The following is a 19,773-nucleotide window of genomic DNA, read 5'->3' as shown; positions in this document are numbered from 1 at the left end:
ACTAAATACAACTTGAAGAAACCAGAGCTCACATAAGTCATACTGTGTACCTAGACATGGTCAGGGGTATGAAGAAAAAACAGAAATATGCTAGTACTCAGTCCAGTGCTCTATAGAGAACAAATAATCTTCAATGCAGTTTATAACCTACGACTGAGGCCTAACTGGTCACAGTCAACACAGAGCAGAGTATGTGCTAAGGAGGAGGAGCCAGAGGAATTCCTATATGTTGTTTCTATGGAAACCTAAAAGGCCATTTTCTCCCAGGCCTGTCTGGCTCAAATCTGCATATTTATTTGCTTTAGTGGCCTCTAAGAAAACCTTGAACTGTTATGATCATAAACAGAAGCTTTTAGAACTCAACACTAGCAGGGCCAGTGAGATGGCTCAGCAGGTAAAGGTGCTTGCCATACAAGCCTAAGGACCTGAATTTGACCCCTAGACCCATATAAAGATGGAAGAGAGAACAGACTCCACAAAATTGTCCTTGGCACTTGTGTGATTACACACACACATCATACATGTGTGCATGCATGGGGACACATGTGTAAATACATACACAATATAATAATAAAGTTTTTTTTTTTTAAAAGAACTGAATGCAAATGATGAAAATACAAGGTAAGAAGGATTTAACTAGTAGACAAACAAAGGAGTTGGCCTGAAATAGTTTGGTGTATACAGTGAAATCGAGTGATTATTTTTGAAAATTAAGTCACACACAAAAAAACAAACAAAACAAAAAACTCAGCCGGGCGGTGGTGGCCCAAGTCTTTAATCCCAGCACTTGGGAGGTAGAGGCAGGTGGACCGCTGTGAGTTCAAGGCCAGCCTGGTCTACAAAGCAAGTCCAGGACAGCCAAGGCTACACAGAGAAACCCTGTCTCGAAAATCCATTGTAGTCTGACTGATGGCCGTGACAGTAAGAACAGAGTTTGAAGGGTATGAAACTAGCGGGGAGAAAAGAGCCAACCTATGAAGGCAGTTTAGGACCTGCTGTGCCCTGTAAGCACCATGACACAGGACAGTGGGCCATCACTGATACACTGACTATACAGAGGACAGAACTTGTTGGGTTCAAACTTCTTTAGTGATTTTCCTGATAGATGCTACTGGACAAATCAAGTCCACAAAGCTCTCTGTGCTTCAGCTTATCTGCCTACGAAACTGAGGCAATATTACTCTTTTGTATACTCAGAGCTAGAGCAAAGTAGTATACAGGTCAAAGTCCGACTGACTTGGAAGTTAACCCAAGATAAAGTTATAAAATCTGACACAGAATATTTGCTCAATAAATGGAAATTTCATCTCTCCTCGTTTTTATTAAGAATAGCTAAACATAAGCTGGGTATAACGGCACATACCTTTAATCCCACCACTCACGAGGCATAGGCAGAGGCAGGTGGATATCTGTGAGTTCAAGGCCAGTCTGGGCTACCAAGTGAGTTCTATGGTACCTAGGGGTATTACACAGAGAAACTTCGTGTTGAGAAAAAAGAAAAAGTTAAATACAATTGAGAACTTACAGATCAAAGTTCTAATACATCATCAATAAGTAAAGAAAAACCAAAATAATATGCCCAGTATAAAAAAAAAAAAAAAGCAAGCATAGCAGCAAGTGAAATGGCTTTTCTGAGCACTGGTGTCTTCAGTTCTAAAAGAATAGCTTACATCTACAAAACCTGAGCATCCCCTGGCAGAGCAGAAGTCTTACACGGGACTAAAAATGCATTAGGTGCCACTAGAGCAATGGATCTCAACCTTCCTAATGCTGTGACCCTTTAATACAGTTCTTCAGGCTGTGGTGACCCCAGCCATGAAATTACATTTGTTGCTACTTCATAACTGCAATTTTGCTACTATTATAAATTATAATATAGGGGCTGGAGAGATAGCTCAGAGGTTAAGAGTACTGGCTGCTCTTCCAAAGGTCCTGAGTTCAATTCCCAGCATCCACATCATAATGAGATCTGATGCCCTCTTCTGGCCTGCAGACATACATGCGGGCAAAGCACTGTATATATAATAAATAAAGAATAATATAAATAACTGTTTTTTTATTTTTAAAAATGATTTATTTATTTATTATGTATCCAATGTTGTTTCTACATGTACACCTGTACACCAGAGGAGGGCACCAGATCTCATTACAGGTGCTTGAGAGCCACCATGTGGGTATTGGGAATTGAACTCAGGACCTCTGGAAGAGCAGCCGGTGCTCTTAACCTCTGAGCCACCTCTCCAGCCCCAATATCTGTGTTTTTTGATGGTCTTAGGTGACCCCTGTGAAAATGTCATTCAACAACCCCCAATGGGGTTTCAACCTACAGGTCGAGAACCACTGTACTAGAGAATTTTTTTCCTTCATTGAGAAAATACTCAACAATTTTCCCCAATAGATGATCTATTATACCTAAATATGGAAAAAAAAAAAAAGGTCAGATATGGGAAGCCCTACTCAGATCTAGCCAATGGACAGGACATTCTCCACAATTGTGTGGAGAGTGGGGACTGACTCTGACATGAACTCTGCTGCCCCATATTTGACCACTTCCCCTTGGTGGGGAGGCCTGGTGGCACTCAGAAAAGGGATAAGCAGGCTACCAAGATGAAACTTGATAGCCTATGACCATATAGTGGGGGAGGAGGTCGCCCTCAGTCACAAACCTAGAGGAAGGGAATAGGGTGAAAGCAGGAGGGAGGGAGGAATGGGAGAATACAAATGAGGGGGAAACAATTGAGATGTAATCTGAATACATTAATTAAGTAAAAAAAAAAAATTGAAAAAAAGTTGGGAGAGCTTATTGAGTAGAGTGTTTGCTATGCAAGCAAGAGGGTCTATATTCAGACTCCGGCACCTACAGAAAAGTCAGGTGTAGTGATGTGACCTGCAATCTTAGTGCAGGTGCATGGCTGGGGCTCTGGCCACCCAGTCTAGCAGCAATGGCAAGCTGAGCTTAGTGAAAGATGTTGTCTCAAAAAACAAGGCAGAGAAGCAAATGACATTCCGATATCAGCCTCTGCCCTCCACAAGTGCCTAATGGATGAGAGCACCCCAACACACAAACATATAACACATACACAATCACATGATTTTAGTCCAGACTAAAATAAATTAATTTTCAAGAGATAAATAACAGAAATAAAAATGCTTTATGAAATTAATCAAAACAGTAAAGCTAGGAATTTTATACACAAATGTGAACATCCTGGCTTAGTGTATACTGTATACTCACACGGCAGAAAATTTCCCATATAGCAGTACGTAAGATTTTTTTTCTAAAGTGCAAATCTATATGACACTCTCCCTGTTTACAAAAGTGATTACTTCTGGTACACAGCAAAAAAATCCATAAAACTGATCCTGGCTCTTAATGTGCCTGGGGATTCATTTGATGAGTGGGCCATAAAATATCCAATTATCTAGACTCAGAAAGTTCTTCAGCTAGCAAGTAAAAGGAGGTGTAGGCTGTTCACACAAAAGCTTTACTTAGGAGACATGGTAGAACACAGCTGAGGTCACTCTTACAGAGAAATGATGGGAATCCAACGACTCTGCCGTATTTGTTGCTGCTCTACTACATGTACCCAATGCTCCAGTTTACTGAACAACTTCCTTGTGATTCTTTGAGACCTGTCTGTGGGTCATTTCAGTCTATTCTGTCCAGCTTGGACTAAACTATGCTTAGCTTCTCCACACAGCTACTTCTTCCTTCCCTTTCAAAAATCTGTTCAAAAGCACCTTAAAGAATCTTTTCCTGAGTATCTCTAGCCTCCAAACAGAACAGACGCGTCCCTGGGCGGCGTCTGCCAGCTCTCAGCGTCCTGGGGTCTCACTGGATTGAGCCCACAATATCTAGACCAGCAGAGCAGGAACTTGGTAAATACCTATGGCATGGGACGGAGTGAAATATTATTACCCCTACTTTACTCCTAAGAACATGAACAACAAGATAGTTTAGCCTGCCAGAAAGCAGTAAAAATTATCTATAACTTTAAGAGATTGATCAAGAGGGGGAAAAGAATTCTCTGGATGGTTCAGAACCAGATTTGAGTCCGTTGTCTGTGAAATTCTTAGGAAGGATTAAGGGATCATAAGAGGAGCTTGAATCCACTAACTCCAACACTTAAGACTTTAAAAATCTCACTGACTACATTTTCAGAGGACCCAGGTACAATTCCCAGCAACCACATGGCAGCTCTCAACTGTCAGTAACTCCAAGTTCTAACACCTTTACACAGACATACATGCAGGCCAAACACCAATGCACATTAAAACAAAACAAAACAACAACAAAAAACAGATTAAAAGAAAACACAGACCAACTTTAAAATCGTTTTCACATTCAGACTCTAAAGGCAGTTTTATAGGAGTGAAACCAAAGATGGCAGAAGAAAGAGATCCAGGTGAATAGCTGCAGGAGCATTTGTATCACCAAGCTTCTAGACCATACTAAGGGGGTGGGTATAGGACCCACCTGGACTGGTCCAATGCTCTTGTTCCGGCCTCCAGGCATGCCATCTTCTCTGATAGCTAGAAGGAAACATAAGACAGTCAGGTCATTTATAAACAAAATGAAAATGTATCTGTCCCAGCACTTTGGAGGCAGAGGAAGCACTCTCTGTGTGTTCGAGGTCAACCTGGTCAACATAGTGAGTTCCAGGACAGCCAGAGCCACATAGTGATACTCTGGCTCAAAACACACACACACACACACACACACACACACACACACACACACACACACACACACACACACACAGGTGGGGGAAGGAGGGGTAAGGGAGGGAGGGAAGAACCTAGAAAACTTAACTGGCTAAAAGTATAATGTAGTAAGTAGTGAAGCCCAAACTAAAACACAGGCCTTTCTGGACCCATAGTGCACTTTATTGCTGTAAGTTGCACCATAAGCAGCAGATACTTTGGGTCCCCAGACACTAGATGTATACTATACATACTGTACACATTCAAGATATTCAACAAAAATGGTTAACACAAGTCCCAATTACAAATATCCCTCCAGAATATGGCACATCTCAACAATGAGGGATATTTTAGTGGGGGAAGCAAATACCTGCATTTTAAAATAAAATATATTCATTCTTTTCCTAAGCTTAAAGGATCAAAACAAAGATTTTGTTTTTTATTTTGTTGTACTTCTGAGATCTGAGCCTAGTAGTTCACACATGCTAAGAAGTGCTCTACTATCCATGTAGATGCCCAACACTGGAGAACAGCGCTTCTGACTTTTCGCTTTTATTAATTGGAATGTTTACCTCACTAGTTTCTCCTTACAAAAGCAGGAAGTTAAAGCTAAAGAAACTTACTTAGTATTTTCTTCACATGTGCACACGCACAGACACACACGAGTATTTTGCCTGCGTGTGTGTGCCCATACATGCCTGGGGCCCAAAAGGTCAAAAGAGGCATCAGATCCCTAGGAAGCAGAGTTATAGATGGTTATGATCCACCATGTGGGTATTGGGAACCATCTGGGGCCTCTGCAAGAACAGCAAGTGCTCTTAACCATGGAGCCATTTACCAGCCAGCCCCCAAATGATATTTAGGTGGCAGGGAGGTTGTTGTTATTGTTTTATTTTAAAATCTAAACTTTATTTTTATGCATATGGGTGTTTTGCCTGTATGTATGTCTGTGCATCAAGTGAACCTGGTTCCCAAGGAGGCTGGCAGAGGGTACTAGATATCCTGGAACCAGGGTTTCAGACAAACAAAACAAAACATCAACAACCATATTATCAAATGAATTTTTTAAAGACAGTCTTATATAGCCTGGACAGGCCTTGAACTTGCTATGTAGCTAAGGCTGATCTAGAATTCCTCCTTGCCATTCTCCTTCTATGTGATAACATTATAGGCATGTATTGATGAAGGCTCTTAATATGGGGGGGGGGCACAATGCAGGGAAAGGCTTTAGAAAAAGACAGCTCTTGAGCTAAGTCTTATGGAAGAAGATTTAGGAAGGTAGGAAAAGACAGCTTCAAGGTCAGTGAATAGTGTACTGAAAGGCTCTACAGGAGGCGGCGGCACTCTCCCTTAATCCCAGGGCTTGAGAAGCAGAGACAGGCAGATCTCTGCCAGTTTAAGGCCTGCTACAGAGCGAGCTCCAGGACAGCCAAAGCTACATAGAAAAATCCTTCCTTGAAAAACCAAAATAAACAAATATTTGAAAGAGAGAGGGGGGGAGGGAGGGGGAGAGAGAGAGAGAGAGAGAGAGAGAGAGAGAGAGAGAGAGAGAGAGAGAGGAAAGAATTAAATAGCTCAAAGGATGGCCTGTTTTTTCTGTGAACTTCTAAATGGTTGAATCAGGACAAAGTACTCTGGTAGGATGAGCTATTTGTGGGAAGAGTAGTGAGTAATGAGACCAGAGAGACCAAATATGGGCAGATCATAAGAAGTCTAGGCTGCCAGGTCATGTGAACACGGCTGATGAGCCTGGAGGTAAGCAGTAATGCAGGGGAGTGACGTGCTCCACAGCCCACAACAACAGAGGGTAAGCTAATACACCATATGAGAACAGGTCTGCTGTTGCCTCAAAAGGTGAGAGCTACAAAAGGACAGTTTCTGTAGTAGTGAAGAGGCTAAAAGGAGTTTCATTTTCCTTCAAGTAGACAGTCTTGGTGTGCTCAAAAGATTAAACACTTCTGAACCAGACAAATATGGGTCCAAATCCTGCTTGCTCTGTGTAATTATGGCCAGATTTCTTCTAATTTACCAAACAATCTTCTTTCACAGTGTGGCTAAAATATTAAACCTGTACCTGGGTAAATAAAGTAGGCTCACACCAACTACTCCTTCCTTCTAGTCTCTTTCTCATAGAAACAAGAATGAAACAAACCAAGATTCCTTTCTCGGCTTTGCAAGAGTATTAGTACTGACAAATGTAACATACGCTGCTGAATTTGGAGAACATACACAGCCTATATTCAAAGTAAATGCACGGGCTGGAGAAACGGCTCAGAAGTTAAGAGTACTGTCTGTTCTTCCAAAGGTCTTAGTTCAATTCCCAGCAACCACAACCATTTATAATGAGATTTGGTGCCCTCTTCTGGCACGCAGGCACACGTGGGCTGAATACTGTATAAACAATAAATAAATAAATCTGAAAGAAAGAAAGAAAGAAAGAAAGAAAGAAAGAAAGAAAGAAAATGAATGCATACTGTTGCCTGAAACCTCTCTTTCAACCTAATTTCAAGTTAAAAAAAAAAAAAATCTTTAAAATATTTTGCCCGATCTTCTAGGGTCAATGACAATATTGAGACACTCCTAGTTTCAATAATAACATCTCACAGGTTTTTAGCTCTAGCAAAAGAACAAAGGCTTATTACTGACCGATAAACCCTAGACATACTTCAGAAGACATCTCACATCCATTGTCCTGAAGGTAAGGAAGAACTCTGCAAACCTTACTCTTGTTTAAAGGACCACTCATCTCATACCTATAAGATGCACATGATACTATGTGTTAAGGTAAAATAATAATCTTGGGCAAAAACCTCAGTATTAGTCCACTCTCACTGAGGCTCAGAGAAATAAAGCAACAAGAGGGCTGGAGAGGTGGCTCAGAGGTTAAGAGCACTGACTGCTCTTTGAGAGATCCTCAATTCAATTCCCAGCAACCACATGGCGGCTCACAATCATCTATAATGTGATCTAATGGCCTCTTCTGGCTTGCAGGTATACATGCAGGCAGAGTACTGTATATATAATAAATAAACAAATAAATAAATCTGAAAGAAAAAAAGAAAGAAAGAAAGAAAGAAAGATACACAGACCAAACAGCAGAATCAGCCCTTGAGCCTAGGCTCTCTTCCCAGTTTTACTTCCTATGTATCTTATAGTAGAAAGACTCTCAGATCGTATATAAACTTTTTTTTTTTTTGACATCTGAATTCAGTGCCTTTATTTTTATTTGACAATGAGCAGCATTAACACATTCAGCAACCACAGTGACCTTTGCTTACACCACTGATTAGCAGTGTGCTTAGCAGGGTCTTTCTATGGCAACGCCTCTGCACAGTTGCCCTGTTCTTTAAAGCTATAGGACATTAACACCTGTGCAGCCACCAGTCCAAGCTGAACTGTCAGGGCTTAGCTGAGATGGGAGCCTTGGGCTGTCTCAGTCAGGGGACAGAGCCCTAAAACACACCTCAAAAGATGCCTGGTTCTGGACTGAGTCACCTTGTTAAACCACTTACAGACAACACTAACCCCTGGCCCTCTTCCTGTGGACCTGGTCCTGGCAAAACATCAACTTTTTCAGAGTTTCTCTTCTTAAATCACACTATAATGACTCCATCAGAATACCAAACGCGCCCCAGACGTAGCTTAACCAAATACAAAAGGGATGTGACTGTCTAGAATCTAAGGATGGGCAGTGGGAAGACTTACCCTAAAGCCTCTATCCTACCTCAGCTCAGGACTCCCTGAGAGGGGGTGGGAAGGAAGGGGAGAAACGGCCATGCTTTGCACAACTTGACAATACTGCAGGTGGGTGGTCCCAGGGCTGCTGGCCTTTGCAGCAGCCCTCCTTCCCAGACAGCTGCTCGTACAGCTTGGGCACGTAGTCATCCCACTCTGCCTGGTAGCACATGCCTCCCACTGGGGCTCCCAGGTGACACTTCTTGTGGAAGGCTGCCACCTTGAACTTGCCCCGGTGGTCTCCAGACCTATTGCTGAAGATCCACTCTACATAGTTCAGTGTCTTGTCCTGCTCGTACACCAGCCAGACGGAGCAGTGGAGGCCTGTGCCACTGAGGGACCCAGAGCCCATGTAATCTGAGAGGACCGTGCCACTGCTGATGTCATTGCCCTTCATGTTGACCACCAGAAAATGGTGCCACTCCCTGAATTTGGGGTCCTTCCGGAGCATCGGAGTCTGTGAGGACCAGGGTGTAGAGTTTTCCTGGATCTAGGCCATCCCACAAAATGCTGCTAGGCCTATTCTTTTTTTTCTTTTTCTTTTTTTGTCGTTTTTTGAGACAGGGTGTCTCTGTGTAGCCTTGGCTGTCCTAGACTCACTTTGTAGACCAGGCTGGCCTCATTCTCAACCTGGGTGGGCGTCAGCACTTTGCCCAGCTCGTCCACCTCCATCTCAGTGTAGGCGACACAGCGAGTGCTGGGGCCACTTGTCCATCTCCTGCAGGCTCAGTGGCTTGGGACACTGACTGATGTCGGCAGGCATGGCAAAAGTAGGATGGAGGACACACACACTAAGTCCCGAGTGCCACTATATAAACTCTTAATTATGCATTTGTTTTACTGTGTATTAAAATACTTAGTTGTGGTGCGCATGCCTTTAATCTAGCAGTCGGGAAGCAGAGGCAGGTGGATCTCTGTGAGTTCGGGGCCAGCCTGGTCTACAAAGTGAGTCTAGGACAGCCATGGCTGTTACACAGAGAGACCCTGTCTCAAAAACAAACAAACAAACAAATAAACTTCATTGTTGAAGCAGGGTTTCACTGGCCTCAAACTCATGATCTTTCTGCCTCAGTCTCTCAACTACTAGGGCTGCAGCATTACATCACTATACCCAGCAGATTTCTTATTGAACTAACTACTATCATTAGAAACTATTTAAGACAATAACTAAGGAATTACTAATTTTTTTTACTAATTTTTTTACATAAGGACTTAACTGATGTGATTTTATCCCCAAGAAGTTCACTGTAGCTTTCTTTCTTCTAATATTCCCCCATCCCACTTCTTACATGGTTCTCCATCACACTTAGTCCATCTAATCAGAAGCACCCTTCCTATCATCATTGGATTTTATGCGGAGAGAACCAGAGAAAAGAAGAGCTTGGTTACATTCTTGAAGAGTGCACATCTACTAACGGAAACAGACCCAGATAAACACAAGGTGACTAAGGGTATGGAATGTAATATACAAGAGCCATATATACAGGAGGGTATGACACAGGAATGAGTGTGGTCAGAGGAGACTTCCTAGACGATTCTACAAGTAAGTAAAAGCTAAGATGGAAAATAAAAATACATGATTGCCATGTAAGCCTAGTGACCTGAGTTTGATTCTTGACACAATATAAAAGGGGGAAAAAGAGAACTGATTCCACTAAGTTGTTTTCTGATCTCCACATGCACACCACACATATATCATGAATATAGACACAATAATAAAAAACTGAGGTTATTTTTTACATTAAAACATTATGTTTATTGTATGAGAACGGTGGTACATGTAGGTATGCATGTGCCATGGCATGTGTATGAAGGTCAGAGGACAATTTGTGGGAATTGGTTCTCTCCTACATGTGAGAACTGGGGATTAAGTTCATGCCATAAGGCTTGGGAACAAGTGCCTTTACCCAGCCATCTCGATAGACCTTTTATATATATATATATATATATATATATATATATATAATATATATATATATATTATATATATATATATTTTTTTTTTTTTAAAGGTAACGCCACATTTACAGAATAGTTTCATATGTTCTATACCTAGCTTTTTCTTTCTATCAATCAGCTGTATAGCCATTGATTATTCATAAGTACCAAGAAATTAATCTTGGTAGAATACTATTAACAAAAGTAAAAGCTTCCTTAGCATTTTTCCAGTTTCTGATGTCTTCTCTGCCCAGCCAAATCAGAATCAACACTGTATTTAAAAATCATGTTTCTATTCCTTTCTTCAATTTGTAACAGCTTTTTAGCCTTTGTTTTCATGACCTTGACACTTTCCAATAGTATTTCCTACAATGTTATCTTGTTTTAAAAAAAAAAGGAGGGGGGGCTCCTAAGTTTTCTCACGCGTAGTCTGATAATGAACTTCATGCTCATATCCTTCCTTCCTCCTCTCTCTCTCTCTCTCTCTCTCTCTCTCTCTCTCTCTCTCTCTTTCTCTCTCTCTCTCTCTCTCATTGTGCGTCTGTCTCTCCCTACACTCTCATTTCTGTGTGTGTGCTAACTTTTTCTCAACATTATCTTACAAGGGTAAATATTGCTGATATGTTTACTGGTGATACTAACTATGCTGAATAGTGTTATGTCAACTTGATACAAGCTAAACTCATCTGAAAGGATGGAACCTCAATTGAGAAAATGCCCCCATAGGATCAAGCTGTAAGCAAGACTAAAACATGTCCTTAATCAGTATTAAGGGACGTAGGACCCAGTGTTCACTGTGGCTGGGGATAACCCTGGACAAGTAGTCCTGGGTTTTATAAGAAATCAGGTTCAGCAAGCCATGAAGAGTAAGGTAGAGAGCAAGCCAGTAAGCAGCAGCCCTCCATGGCCTCTGCATTAGCTCCTGCCTCTAGGTTCCTGCCTTGTTTGAGTTCCTGCCCCAACTTCATGATGAACAGTGATACAGAAGTATAAGCCAAAGAAACCCTTTCCTCCCCAACTTGTTTTTTTGGTCATGCTGTTTTACCACAGTAATAGACTCTACTTTTGTTTAAACTAGTGCTAATTCCTGCTGGAATCCCTTCAGTGGATCTTGGGGGCAAGTCAGTTCTGTGGTGTTATGGGTGTAACATGACTTCTATCATGCCTGCTCTGTTTCCTGGAATACTTGCATAAGGTAGAAGGGTCACTTGTGTTTATTCAGTTAAGAATTTCTATCAATATGAACATGCATCCAGAGATATTCTGTTACCTAGTTAGAACAACTGTGGTTACTAGAAACTCCCAGGTTGAGTTCTGTGGCCTTTCACTGTGACACAAGATCATACATGCTCTCTCTATTTATTATGTATATGTGGGTGCCTATGGAGGTCAGAAAAGGGTCCTGAATCGCCCAGAGATCGAGTTAAAGGTGATTGTGAACTGCCTGATATAGGTGCTGGGATCCAGACTCTGGTCCTCTGCAAAAGCAATAAATGCCCTTAATTATTAAGCCATTCCTTCAGGCTCCCCACTCCATTATCTCTTTAAGCACCTCCTCTTTTCCTTTTCTTTTTTAAAGATTTATTCATTTATTTACTTATTATGTATACATTGCTCTGCCTGCATGTACTCGTGCAGCCCAGAAGAGGGTATCAGATCACTTTATAGATTGTTGTGAGCCACCATGTGGTTGTTGGGAATTGAACTCAGGACCTTTGGAAGAGCAGATAGTGCTCTTAACCTCTGAGCTATCTCTTTAGCCCCTATTTTCTTTTCTTCTTCCACTTTACTTCTCCTCCTCTTCCTCCTTCTCCTCCTCCCTTCTTTCTTCCCTCTTCCTCTTCTTCCTTTTGGGTTTTCAAGACAGAGTTTCTCTGCATAGCCCTGGCTAGTGTGAAACTCAGAGAGATCTGCCTGTCTCTGCCTTCCCAGTGCTGGATTAAAGGTGTATGCTACCACTGCCCAGCTGAGCATCTCTGATTTTCAAGTACTTTAAAACTCTACAGGCTTATATTTTTCTTGCTCCAGCCTACATTCAACTAGTTCTCCATGGAGACCTCACTCTTTTTATTGACACTTAAAACAAGATATCGGTGCTGTGTGTGTATGTTGTGTGTGTGTGTTGTGTGTAGTCTAGCCTCATGCAGTGGTTACAGTTTAGAAATACATGTACGTATACTAAGTCACTCACAACTCACACATTATCTATTTATCTATCTATCTATCCATCTACCTACTACTTACCCATCCATCCTCCCAGACATCAGTCCCATATTGATACCCTAATTTTGACCCAAGTTTTCATTCTAGTATTTCTTGATTGATAACTTCTTTCTTAAATATAGTGCATCTATTTGCTTGCTCAACCACAGTATTCAATTAGACACAGAACTCCTAACATATAACCTTGAGAGAAACAATTTTACAAACCTAAGTACTTTGTTTGCATGATTGTTTTTGTCCTTACCATTACAATATGTGGTTAAAACACTGTTTTCCAAGGCCAGCTCCCTTCCTCCCTACCACCTTGGTGTGATTATGTGATTCATTTTAATACTAGTTAGATGAACTCATCATTACAGTGTTGACTCCATCTCTCCACCACAACATATTTGCTTTGACTAACTCTTCTTCCCTTCGAGACAGGGTTTCTCTGTGTAGCCTTGGCTGTCCTGTAACTCACTTTGTAGACCAGGCTGGCCTCCAACTCATAGAGATCCACCTGCCTCTGCCTTCCAAGTGCTGGGATTAAAGGCTTATACAACCATCACTGGCTTGATTAACTTTTTATATCCATTAAAATTCACTTTTTTGTAATGTACAGTTCTATGGCTTTTGAAAATCAAATGCATCACCAGCTACTCAACTTTCAGGAATATTTTTCACTTTCAAAATATTCCCATGGTAAGTGTAATTTAGTCCTGCTTTCTCAAGACCAGCCAGAAGGTGGCAGGGTTCCCTCAGCAGCCTTCACTAGGCTACTAAACCAGCTGAGGGAAGACAGACTACTCTATCCATGTGCCTGGGCTGTAATACAGGACTTTTAGAGGAGTTATAAAGATGTTACTTCTTCCCCAAAACATGAGTTTAGCTGGAAGCTCAGAATCTCACAGACCAAATGAATAACCAGGATAAACTGTATAAGTTATCAAGACTGTATCCCATAACAGTGAGGCTTGAGGTATTTAGCACTCACAGACCCTGGGCAATGAAGGGAGACAAGAAAAGTAGAGTATATAAAGCCAAATCATGGTAAGGGTAGAAAGACAGTACTGGTCTGAAATTGGTAACTGGCAAGGATTTCCGTAAGAGACAAGAATTAGTAGGGAAGAGAATGGACTTTAAGGGTTAAGAACAAACTTGAGGACATGTGGAATGGCATAAGATCTGGTCCTGAGACCCTGCTGTGGTCAGAGAAGCAACAAAGATGGACAGGAAACAAACTTGGAAGCATGTCAAATGCCTTACTATGGTATTTGTTTAACATGCAGCAAACATTTGGTATTCTAATATGTAAACAGCTGTGCCATCCAGGAGATTTGTGGAACAATATATCACTTCTGTGATTCGGCACAGCTCTGCTTAATAACACATTGTAAACTCAAAATTATTAACTGTCATTATAATCATTCTTGAGGTAAGTATTATTAAGTGATTTTTATGTTACCAGCTGCATGTGTAAGCTGGGAGTACAAGTCAATAGGATCAGTGTGCATGTCCAACAAACATTGAGTGCCAAGTACAGAAGCGTTTACGGTACACCTAAGTGCTCAATAATTATTAGTTCTGAATAAACAGCAAGACAATAAATCTAAATGCCCTTCAATAACCCTCTTACTCTTCTTTCTTTCTTTCTTTTTAGTTATTATATGTGTGTGTAGGCGTGTACATGCCACAGCACACCTGAGAAGGTCAGGGGACAACTATCAGGAGTTGACTGCATTCTTCTAGCATATGGTTTGTAGCGACTGAACTCAGGTCATAAGGCTTGGTGCCAGGCACTTTTACCTGCTGAGCTATCTTGCCAGACTTCTCTCTCGCCTTTCCTCAAAATAGAAATAAAACTCAGGTGGAGAGGGCTGGTGGCAAGCACCTTTGCCTACTGAGCCATCTTGCCATCCTGTATTTTTTTTAAATATTTATTTTAATATAATTTAAATTATGTGTCTGTGCAGGAGACAAGTTCCTATGACAGCAATTGCCCAGGGAGAACAGAAGGCATCAGATCCCCTGGAACTAGAGTCACAGTCAGTTCTGAGCTACATGTGGGTGCTGGAAACTGAACCAGAATCCTTTACAAGAGCAGTCCGTGTTCTCTCCAGGCTCCTCCTGGGCATTTCTAAAAACTTTGCTTTCTCTACCTAATCATTCAAAGAATCAGTTTAGTTATGGCATCTCAGGCTAAAAGCTCCCAGAAAACTTCTCAATAAACTTCAAACTCTTTACCTACCTAGGCAAACTTCTAAATATGCCTAGTGTCTGAGTATGTTGTGTTGCTGGTACACAAAATTATATCCTACTTTATGTCTTTCCAATTAAATTCCTATCCTCACTCCTTGAAAAACTTTGTGGAGTATATAGTGCATAGAGAAATAATAATTCAGAAGTATAATAGTTGCAGATGAGGGGATGGATGAAGGGTAGGCAAAGAGAGCTCTGAGCACCAACTCACCCTTCCTGTTCATGCCCATCTGTAGACACTTGAGTAGGCGGCAGTACTGGCACCTGTTCCTCTGCTTCCGGGACATGACACAGTTCTTATCACGACTGCACCGATATACACGTTTGTTGCAAATGCTCCTCTTGAAAAAACCTTTGCAGCCCTCACAGGAGATGATCCCATAGTGCAAGCCTGTAGCACGGTCCCCACAGATGAGACAGGTTCGTTGTTCAGCTCGATCATCTGGAACAGAAACTGAATGTGTACAAGTTAGAGCACTGTGGAGACAATGAGGCTGAGTTCACAGTTCCTAAAACCTTCAGGCCTGCTTTGGGAAAGTCACAAATACCACAGCTTCAAGCACCTGGCAAGTCACTGAGTGCCTTCTCCAAGTCATCCACTCATTAGCCTTTGGGGAAGAACTGTGCTTTTAACTTAATAAGGCAGTGTTCTTCCTTGGTATCACTCCTAAAACATAGTGTGAGGAAAACGGGCAAATAAGCACTTTAAAGTCAAGACCAAAGCTCATAGCAGACACAGCTGAGAAAGAGCTGAGTTCTTAACAATAACAGGCAAATAAAGGTAAAAAATAGCCTTGAAAAAGAAAATACTCTAATTTATTTATCAAGAAACTGCGTATTGTAGCGGAAGGGCTCAGACTTTAAATAGTTGATAAGCAGAACACATAACACTTTAGTGGAATTTGCTGATCCCAAGAATAGGGTAGAAAATATACAAGCCTTGTTGTGCTACTCACACCAACCATGAGATCACATCAAAAGGAAACATGACCGTAGGAAAATATTTGACAAATCTAAGTTAAGCAAGCTGTGCATTAAAAAGACCAAGGACAATGGACAGTTTCAATCCTAGGTCTTGAGGTGACTCAAAGTTTGTAAAAGCACAAGTCTTTATTTGTGTTTAATCTCCAGAACCAATGGTGGATGGACCAAACCAGCGACCAAAAGTTGTCCCCTCACCACAACAAGCCGTGACCCTGCCACACATCCACACAATAAACTTAAAAATAGATGAAAAAAAGAAAAGGGGGAGTAGGATGAAGCATTTAAGTAAAAATGACCAGAACTGTCATCTCTTGTTCCATGCTCCATGAGTAAGAGAAGGAAGCAAACACAGTTTAGTAATGCTAAACAACTGAACTTCAGGCTTAGTAGAGAATTATTAGGATTTGGTAAACAGCTAGATACACGTGGTATTGTTGGCAAACAGCTCATCTAAAGGCCACAGCATAGGAAGCCTCACGGTACAAAGCAAAGGGAAGGGGACAATATTTGGCTTAGAAAATTCTAGAACAGGGGCAGGACAATGAGATCAAGCCTCTGGGCTCAAAACTAGGCATTTGCTAGCTCTGTCTCTGGGAAAGGAACTGTCAATTTCTGAAATGTAACTACCTACTAGCACGACAAGTGAAAGTAGAGAGGAGGGTACAGCTAGGAGGAACCACTGCCATGACAAGTCATGCCTTTGATGTGGTGCCAGGCAGTCCTCGTCATCTTGAGTTTACAGAGATGAGTCACACTCCTCTCTAAAATATCCAAATAATTCACTAAGCTTCACCAAACCATCAAGAAGAGGTATAGGGAACCATCTAGAGATATAATAAAGTTATCTTACCCTAATACGGAAGAGCCATGATCTGACCACAACCTTATTCTGAAAATTGTTTTGTTTCTGTTATTGTTTTGGTTTTTGACTCAGAATATCATGTGTCTTTCAACTACTGATCCTTTTGTCTCCATACTTAGTGCTGGGATTATAAGCACGTGCCACCATGTCTAGCTGTGTCCAAAATGTTGCTGGTCATCTATGGTAGTTATCAGTAAGTAAAGGCGAAACATTAGCCCCAGTTACAAGCACACAAGAAAGGGGAAAGACAGCTCATGGCATATAGGTAGTAGCCACATTAAAGAATGGCTGTGAAATAGTGAAAAGAAAGCTGAAACTAAAGTAAATGTGACAAACCCACAACATTTCTGGGGGGAAAATCCTCCATGTGGTCTTTATACATGTAGTCTTTAGTACAGTCTTGCAAACTTTAAGAGCAATCTTAAGAACTTCCTATAGTCAGAAAATTACTCTACTGTGAACAGCAAATACTGCTATGTTGAATATTCTTCTTCAAACTTCTACTAAGATAGGTAAGAACAGATCCAGAGCTCAGTCAACGTCTCCATGGATACACATTAATACTCAGATGCAGAAATGTTAAAATCAGAAGAAAGCGTTAAAACGAGAAGACAGCTGATGAAGTTGGCTAGAAGAGTGCACCCGGCCACTGTTTCAGAGCACTGCTGGTAAGCACCGGTTAGACAAATGTATGTATTCATTTTCACACCATCTAGCAGGAACGAAAAAGCAAGTGTGGTCACTAATCTGACTAAAATTTTATAAAAGTTTGGCTCTTGTTTCATAAATGTGGCAAGGTTACTTTGCAGGTAAATTGTTTTCTCTCTTTCTTTAGGGAGGGGAGTAGTTTTCCAAGATAGGGTTTCTCTGTGTAGCCTTGGCTACCCTGAACCCACTTTGTGGACAAGGTTGGCCTTGAACTCACAGAGATTCACCTGCCACGGCTTCTGCCTCTGCATGCCAAGTGCTGGGATTAAAGGCATACATCACCAAGCCAGGCACACAGGCAAATTTCAACCAGAGAATTAACAGTAACATCTGGTGCTGTGTCCACTACAGAAAAGGTGTATTTTTGTTTTTATTTCTAGAATTTGAACCTAGGACATCTCTTTCTTATTTATTTGTTTGTTATAGACAGACTTGCTAAGTTAACAAGGCAAGTCTCAGATGCATAATCCTCTTGCCTCAGCCTCTCAAGTAGTTGAGATAATATCCTACACCACCTGGTCTAGTCTGTACACTTTTCAATAAATGTGTAAGTGGGTAAATGGTATGACTTAGTGAAGTGTATTCAAAATTACAAGTTACAACACATAGCACTGTGACTTTTTTGAAAAATTAAATAAATAAGAAATATCAGGTAGAAAATGATGAAAAAGACACCCAATGCTGACATCTGGCCTTTGCAATACATGTATAAGCACATACATATGCACATTACAAACAAGTAAGCTACACACACACACAAAAAGTCATAAAATGTGTCACGTGCAGTAAGGATAAAATATTATCAAATTTGTTTCAGTGAAAGCATGCACATTTTTTGTATGTATACTGTTTGTATACACGTAAGTAGGAGGCTATTCAATCTCAATGAGCAATGTATCAAGTATTAAACAATTCAAAATACAATAACTATGTTTCAGAGTGAAGCTGGAAACAGGTAGGCATGGCGGCACATGGTGACAAGTAGAGACAGGTAGAGGTTTGTGACTTCAAGGCATGCTCCTTCTATATGTAGAGTTCCAGGCCAGCCAGGGCTATGTAGGGAGACCCTTCTCAAAACAAACAAAAATACTGGAGCTAGTCATAGTGGTATATACCTATAATCCTAGGACTTGGGAGGAAACAGAAGCGTCTTGAGAATGACATCAGCCTGGACTACCCAGAGAGTGTTTACATCAGAAACAAAATACAACACACACACACACACACACACACACTTCCAACATGCCTTTTCCTAGCTTTGGAATCATGAGCAAACTACCTACTTCTCTGAGTCTCCCTCAGTATCAATCACTTATGCAACAGCATAGGTGACTTGTATTAAAATGTTTGGCCAAGGAATTAGAGAGATGGTTCAGTGGTTAAGAACAATGTCTACTCTTGCAAAGAACTCAGGTTTAATTGTCAGCATGCATATGGTGGCTCACAATCACCTGTATCTCTAATTCTAGGGATCCAAACCCTCTTTCTGGCCTCCTTGGCACCAGGCATGTACATGGTATACATACATACATACATACATACAAACAACCCCCACATACACATGAAAAATAAGAATAAGAATGTTTGGCCAAAGAAGTCAGAAAGAAATACATACTGTAGATTTTTATTTTATTACGTTTTTTAAAAACTGGTAAAGAAGAGAAAGTTAGATAGTATGAAGAGTAGTGGGTGCTGGCATGCCTTTAGATTCTGAAATGATCTATTTCTTGACCTGGGTGGTGTATGGTTTACAAGTTGTACAACTATACTGCATTTCATACACTTTTCTCTGAATGTTCATATCTCTAGCACCAAAATAAAACAAATAGCAAATGTATGGTAAAGAAAGAAACCAACCACTTATGGATTATAATCCATATAAAGACTGAGAGAGGTCTGGGGAGGTGGTTCAGTCAGGAAAGTGCCCGTCATATTAGCATGAAAACTTGAATTTAGATTTCCAACACCAACAGTCTGTGAGCCCACAGGACTGATCAGGAAAGGAAAGGCTAGTGGATCTTAGGAGATCACTGGGCAGGCAGTCAGCCCAATCAACAAGCCCTGGGCTCTAGAAAAAATAGGGTAGAGAGCAATGGAGAAAGACTTCCAATGGCCTCCACATGCACCTGCACCTCTGCATGTATGCACACATGCACGGGTACACGCGTGCACAAACACACAGGTATACATAGACGTACAGACACCCACAAAGCACACACCATGCATATATACACACACAAAAGAGTGCTAGATAACAGTTTGTTGGAAGCAGCAATATATTCAAACAGACTTTTTATTGTATGTTTAAAGTAGGGAAGATTCAGTCACATTTAAAGAAGACAAACATAGAAACAAAGACTTTCAAGAGAATGATCAATCCC

The 19,773-nt window shown here is 41.1% G+C and overlaps 1 protein-coding gene and 1 pseudogene across 3 annotated transcripts in view; both read right to left on the bottom strand.

Moving 5' to 3' along the window:
- Positions 1–19,773, bottom strand: part of Nr6a1 (nuclear receptor subfamily 6 group A member 1) — a 172,552-nt gene that overhangs the window by 18,475 nt on the left and 134,304 nt on the right. For all 3 annotated transcript variants that reach the window (XM_051167183.1, XM_051167186.1, XM_051167184.1), the window contains exons 4-5: positions 15,050–15,292; positions 4,478–4,533 (exon numbers count right to left, since the gene is read on the bottom strand). In XM_051167183.1, the coding sequence (XP_051023140.1) occupies positions 4,478–4,533; positions 15,050–15,292 (299 nt within the window). The remainder of the gene's footprint in view (positions 1–4,477; positions 4,534–15,049; positions 15,293–19,773) is intronic.
- On the bottom strand, positions 8,025–9,202 carry LOC127207750 (phosphatidylethanolamine-binding protein 1-like; annotated as a pseudogene).

This window comes from Acomys russatus, chromosome 24 (assembly GCF_903995435.1).
Source record: "Acomys russatus chromosome 24, mAcoRus1.1, whole genome shotgun sequence".
Classification (NCBI taxonomy): Eukaryota; Metazoa; Chordata; class Mammalia; order Rodentia; family Muridae; genus Acomys; species Acomys russatus.
The sequence above is the reverse complement of the archived record's forward strand: the minus strand, read 5'-3'. Positions and strand labels throughout refer to the sequence as shown.